Below are 6000 nucleotides of genomic sequence, written 5' to 3'. Positions count from 1 at the left end.
AGCGAGCAGGACCCCGTGCGTGCGCAAGAAGTGAAGTCATAAGACGTGTGATGGCTTCGTGGCCACGTCCTCTGCCAGCCCAGAAACGCAGCCTAGTTATTACGGATGCAACACTGCCCCACGCCTAACTTCCTCACCCTCTAGCATGGATGCCTAATCAGACACATCCGAAGCTGCAAAGTTTCTTAGAAACGGGAGACCAGTTCGAAATGAACTGCAGAGAAAAAGAAGAAGGTGGTTCAAAAAAAAACCCCTAAAAATCCTGCCCGCGTACCCAGCTGAGAGGAGCAGCTGCCAATAGTATCACCTCGGCACTGCTCACTTGGACTAGGCATTTTAGGCCACTACGTTGTGTTGCTGACAGTCGTCCCTTTTTGGCATCTTCCTTTTCAGTCCTTTTCTATTTTTGTCCCACTCACCGTCTCGAACCTGTCCCGGTGTACAACAGGAACCAAGAAGTAATCATATTTCTGGCAAACACAGCTTTCACACGTACCACGTGCTGTTCAAAGCAAGTTATAGGTTTTAAGTGGCTCACGCCACACAATAACCCTGTGGGGTAGGTTCTATTACCATGTTCCCTTACAAATGATGGGAATGGCAAAGGCCACAGGGATCTCCCGCCGAACCACAGGAGCAAGAACTCTGGTCTGAACCCACAAGTCCAAGTGTGTCTGAGGGTTCTTGACTCCAGCAGGGAAGGACGGGGTTAAAGACCGGGGTCCCCAGACGCGGGAGGGAACCGCTGCTGCCTGGGCGGGCAGCTCGCTCAGGCGAAGATGCCTTTCGCTCCACACCCAGCAGGCGGGGGGGTTTCGGTGAGCACTTCGCCATCCCACCAGGTCATTAAACAGAGGAGCCCGGAGTTCAGGGCCAGGCAACTGCCTCTCCCTCTTCCTCAACGGGAAAATGGAGTGGGGAAGTAGAAGTGACCTCACAGGATATCGGGAGAAAGCCTGAATCATGTGGGCGGACCCGCCTTCACACCCAGCTCACCGCAAAAGTTCGGAGTGGGGTCATGCGGGCGGAGGAGGACGCCCCCCTCCTTCGCTGCAAGACAGATTTCCTCTCGGTACAGTGCAGGCGCAGTTGGCACCAAACTCCCTCCAAACAGGAAGTCGCCAAGATGCTAGGTGGAACCGATGCCTTTTTTTTAAAGGTCAAACTTTTTCCTTGGCTAAGCGGCTGTTTCCCGAGCGCCCAGTACGTGCCAAGCACATGCACACGACACGCAGTCCTTATGGATCAAGTGGGTGCTCTGCGGGAAGATGCAAAGAGAGAAAAGACCACACACGCGCGCGCGCGCACACACACACCTGGCAAATCTTAGAGGAGAAAGGCTTTCCGGGAGCTGTCTTGTTTTCTAGGAAATCAACATGAAAATCGAAGGTCTCGCGCGCACACCGCGGGAGCCCCACCTTCCCCGCACCAAGCGCCCAGCCTGAGCCCCGGGCAGGGCAAGCGGGGGTCCCGGGCGAGGGCGGAAGGCGCGCGCGCGGCGGGGCGGGTGACCAGGTGGACCGGCAGGGCCGGAAGAGGGCTCGGAGTTGGCTGGCGGGCGGCGCCGGAGGCAGGTGCCAGCGGGAGTGGGCGGGGGCGACCCGGCGTCACCCTCCTCCGGGGGCCGGGCGCGCACACCAGCTCGGCCCGCGGAGCCGGGGGCACGGGCGTCCCCGCCGCCCGCAGGAGGAGCCCGAGCGGCCGCATCCTCCGGAGAGACGCCGCTGGCTCCGCAGCCGCCCTCCCCCTCCTCCGAGAGGCGAGCGCCGCCCGTCCCCGCGCCCCGAGCCTCCACCTGCCGCGGACTCCCGGGCTGCCGGGCGCGGGGCAGAGAAGGTGCGAGAAACAGGGGCCCGGGAGACAGCGGCTCTCGGGGACCGCTCCGCGCAGAGAGGGGACGCCCTTCCACGCCGCCAGCCCCCGCGCGTTCGGCGCCCCGGCCCCGAGTTCAAGGGCCACCGCCCTCGGAGGGGGCTCTCCGCGCGGGCAGCGCCCCGTCCCGGGGCTCCGGCGCCTCGCCCCAACACCACCACCCCGCGGCGGGGCCATGCCGGGGCTGCGCCGGGACCGCCTGCGGACCCTGCTGCTGCTGGGCGTGCTGCTGGCCGCCGACCTCTACTTCCACCTCGGGCCCCGGGTACGGCGCCGGCTGCGGCCCCGGGAGCGCCCGCCCGGCTGCCCGTGCGCCCACCGCGCCGCCACCTCGGCCCCTCGGCCGGCCGCGCGCCACGTTCCCCCGGCCGAGCCGGACGGCGGCGGCCCCGGCTCCAAGCTGCGGGCCCTCTTCGCGCACCCGCTGTACAACGAGCCGGAGAAGCCGCCGCTGCTGGGGCCCGAGGACTCGCTCCTGGCCGGCCCCGAGGCGCTGCGCTATTACCGGAGGAAGGTGGCCCGCTGGAACAGGTGAGACCCCGCGCCCCGGCGCCCGGCCCCCGAGCCGATCTCCGCGCGAGGAAGAGCTTCTGGGCAGCAGCGCCAGCAGGAGGTGCTCCCAGCTCCTCTCCCCGCGAGCCCCTGGGGGTCCATCCTGAGCCCCTTCTGTTCCCCGGGCCATCTCCCCCCTCTTTCTCCTGGCCCTGATGTGGAAAGCCGCTGCCGGACTTCGGTTTTCCAGAATGAGGTTCCCCAGCAGAGCAACTCGAGAGAGAGCTGCTTCGAACCCGGCACCTACCTCTAGACCTGGGCGCCTTCCACAAACCGAGGCTACACCCGCCACCCGGCTCTTCCCCTTTGCTTATTCCTCTGCCCGGGGTCAGAGATCACGAGAGGTCAGCCGGGCAGAAAGTCAGTGGTCAGTTTCCTGAAATGGTCGCCACGCTGTGCAATTTACAAAGTGGCTTGTCCCGTGAGAGTTACGACCTGCAGGCGGTTTTATTATCGTGGGGATTTGGGCACGGGGAAGATAAAAATCTACCTGGGAATTTTGTTTAAATCCAAGGCAAAATATAGAGGGAAAAAAATGCCAAACATATGTAGGCTAATATTAAGAAGGATTTTGTGTGTGTGTGAAAGGATAGGGCGGGAGGGTCCTTTGGAGAAGCTGGAATGGTCAGTTCTGAGGTCCCCAGCTGATGACAGAAGGCCTTCATGGGAGTTAGGACTCTGTTTTGAAGTACACACTGGTCTACAGATCACTCAGTCCACTTTCGGACCGCACCCATCACTTTTCTTAATACAAGAGATTTCCAGATGAGATGTCTTTGCTGGCTTTATAGCCCCTCTGGAGGATGGGTAGACATAAACGTCTATGGAAGGTCAGTGCTAGCCCAGTTTTACTGCTCGTTACTCTGTAGTGCTGAGACTGACCAGGGGTGGAGGGGGCCTTCAGAAAGAAAAAAGAAAAAAAAATGAGAGTTACTGGCTGAAGTCACTGTGGTGCGTTTCAGTTGCAACTGGCTGATGATTTTGTATTAAAAAGAAAGTGGTTCTCGATTCTCTTGCTGATTGGACGCAATAAAAAGGCAGTTTGAGATTGCTTCTCAGGCACTGTCATTTTCGATATTACCTTTATTTCATCAATAACGTGCAGATCAGTGAGCTAGAAGTTTTGCCCTTGGAAAATTATCTCCACATCCATTGAGGATTTGAGGAGGGACCGTGGGAGAAGTTGCTTGCTTTTGTCAATGTCGATCAATAGTCACATAACTCACATTTCTGTGGCCTTAACGTTACTTTTGTCCTTACGGAGAGTTGAAGGGAATATTTTGGAAGAAAAGCGAAAGTCTTTCTCACCCATCTGTCCTACAGAGTTTTGAGCTTGATTTCTGTGCCATTATATGTCAGAAAAACACATTTACTGACCAGGAGTGATCTTGGGCATTTAACGGAGGTTTGATGGGGACTGGTGACCTTGCTGTATTCGGCGCTAACAGAGTAGTTTCGTGTGGTTGGTTGAACGTGACAGTTGTGATACCTACTCATCACTACCTTTTAATACTTGAGATCTCAAGTGAGGTTTGTGGGCTATAACAGGAGGGGAGCTGCACTTACAAGTGTTGAAACCGGACCCCAGAGGCAGAGAACCTTCACCCAAACTGCATTGTAATTGTCAAGGCAAGGATTTTAATACCTGTATATACCAGGGCTAAAAATGGAATGTGGAAGACTCATTAGCCAGGGTGCATTGGAATTGCACTCAAAGTTCTATTGTGAGAGATAGTCACTCATTACCTTAAGTGAGACAGCGCCCTGACCATGTGAGGACACATAAAAAGTACCTGCTGCGATGTGCAGGGCCAACCAACGCTCCAGATTTCAGTGCAGACAATCAGAACGAACAAAGGAAAGGAAAAAAAAGGAAAAAAAAAAACAACAGGGAGTGACCTTGCCAATTGTTTCCCTCTTGCACAGACAAGCCCCCCTTGTTTGCAGCCACAACCCAGCCAGTATTGAAAAGCCAGGCCTTTCTAGACATATGTGGATGCCACCCTACCAGTAATTACTTAGCATCATTAACTGCTATCCAGAATAATTGTAGCAGTAAACCAATCTGCCTCACTGGGAGAGGCGCAGGTAATAAACTAGCCAAATCAGCATTTCCTCCCCAGTGGCCCAGAGGAGCCCGTTAGTCTGAGTGAATGATTTTTTTATTTTAAACCACCACACTAATAAGTACTGGTATGAAGTCAGAACGTATCTTTCTATAACTTGAGCTCGTCACCGATAGGAGTTAGGACACGGCCCGCCTTTTCCTCCGCAGCACGTCTCTTTTTGATTTCAGTGGCAGATGGAGCTGATACACTGTTTTGAACGTTTCAGGTTCTCGATCGGTATTTGTTCACGGGGTGTCAACATGTGGTTGACACGCTGGGTAGGGTGTGCTATCCTCGTGCTGTCACGAAGCTTTGTGCAGACCTCCTCAACGAGCTGCTCTTCCCTCCCTTCCTCTCTTTTCCCCCTCGCGATGTAACTAAGTGCGGCAGCAATCCAAGTTAAAGATGCAGTCGGGGAAAATGTCTCTGTCACGCCATCGGCCGCTGATCAGCGAGCGGTCCAGCACGTTCGGCACCTCTCTTGACTAGAGAAGAGAGCACACAGGGAGCCCGGGAAGTGGGGTCGTCACTATTTCAGACCTTAAACCAACAAGCCAGATGAAGCCTTTTCCTTTCAAAGCGGTGGTGGAGGGCAGCGCTCACCTGGAGCCCAGGTTCATGCTGTTGCTGCCCTTACATCTTAGAGGCTGAGCTCTGGGTTCCTTCCCCGCCCAGCAGCTGCCCGAGCCAGACAGCATCTGTCCTTTGACATGTCAGAGCCGGTCAGCTTGGCTTGGCCGTTTGCCCTCATATCTTTGGTCGGTTCCTCTGTAACCCTCTGGTCTGACAGTCAAGGTCAGACAGGGTCATGCCTGCCTGGTGTAAGAACTCCAGCAGCTACAGCACAGATGCAAGTTTGCCACTCTCTGCTTTTCTTTCTCGACCTCATCCTCAGGTATCAAGAAGGTTATATTTTCCTGCACTTACCGAGTCAGCATTTCTCAAACACGTGTGTGTACCTGTGTCTTTCCCTCCATCGGATGCCCCTGTCTTCCGCCTTCACACCTCCACTGCTTGCCTTCGCTGAAGAAAGCCTGGCCCTGAGTCTCCCTTTGAAAATCACAGCAAAGAGACAGCTTTGCAAGAATGACAGCTGTTTGAGGGAAGTAAATTGGCTCCGGTTTTTCCCGGAGAAGCTATGAGAAGATCCAGAAGCCGAAGCAGTTGTAGGAGAGCGGCAGCAGGTGGCGGGGCCGGCGGCGGGGGGGGGGGTGATGCCAGAGAGACGGGCAAGAGTTCAGCTGGGCATGAGCGTGGTCTGGTCTAGGAATTGCTGGAGAAAAAGCTTCTTCCCACCGTGGCATCCGGGGAATAGAAAATAAAATCTCTTTGTTCTCATACCCTCCTTTTTATCTCTTTCCACCTTATCTCATGCTGGCCCGAGATCGTTTGGAGCGCAGAGTTATTGAGAACAGGCAGTTCAGCTCACAGAGCAGATAAAAGCCCGGGGTCTCACTCAGGGGTGCCG

The 6000-nt window shown here is 55.9% G+C and overlaps 1 protein-coding gene across 4 annotated transcripts in view; it reads left to right on the top strand.

Annotated features, from left to right (window-relative positions):
- Positions 1 to 1346: 1346 nt before the first annotated feature.
- Positions 1347 to 6000, top strand: part of FAM20A (FAM20A golgi associated secretory pathway pseudokinase) — a 47940-nt gene continuing 43286 nt past the window's right edge. For all 4 annotated transcript variants that reach the window (XR_009517052.1, XM_059997788.1, XM_059997787.1 and 1 more), the window contains exon 1: positions 1347 to 2403. Coding sequence is in view for 3 of the 4 variants with exons in the window: in XM_059997788.1 (XP_059853771.1) it covers positions 2048 to 2403 (356 nt within the window). In the remaining variant the exon portion in view is untranslated. The remainder of the gene's footprint in view (positions 2404 to 6000) is intronic.

The sequence above is a fragment of the Delphinus delphis genome, chromosome 19 (genome assembly GCF_949987515.2).
Source record: "Delphinus delphis chromosome 19, mDelDel1.2, whole genome shotgun sequence".
NCBI classification, from domain to species: domain Eukaryota; kingdom Metazoa; phylum Chordata; class Mammalia; order Artiodactyla; family Delphinidae; genus Delphinus; species Delphinus delphis.
This window is presented reverse-complemented; position numbering and strand designations above follow the sequence as displayed.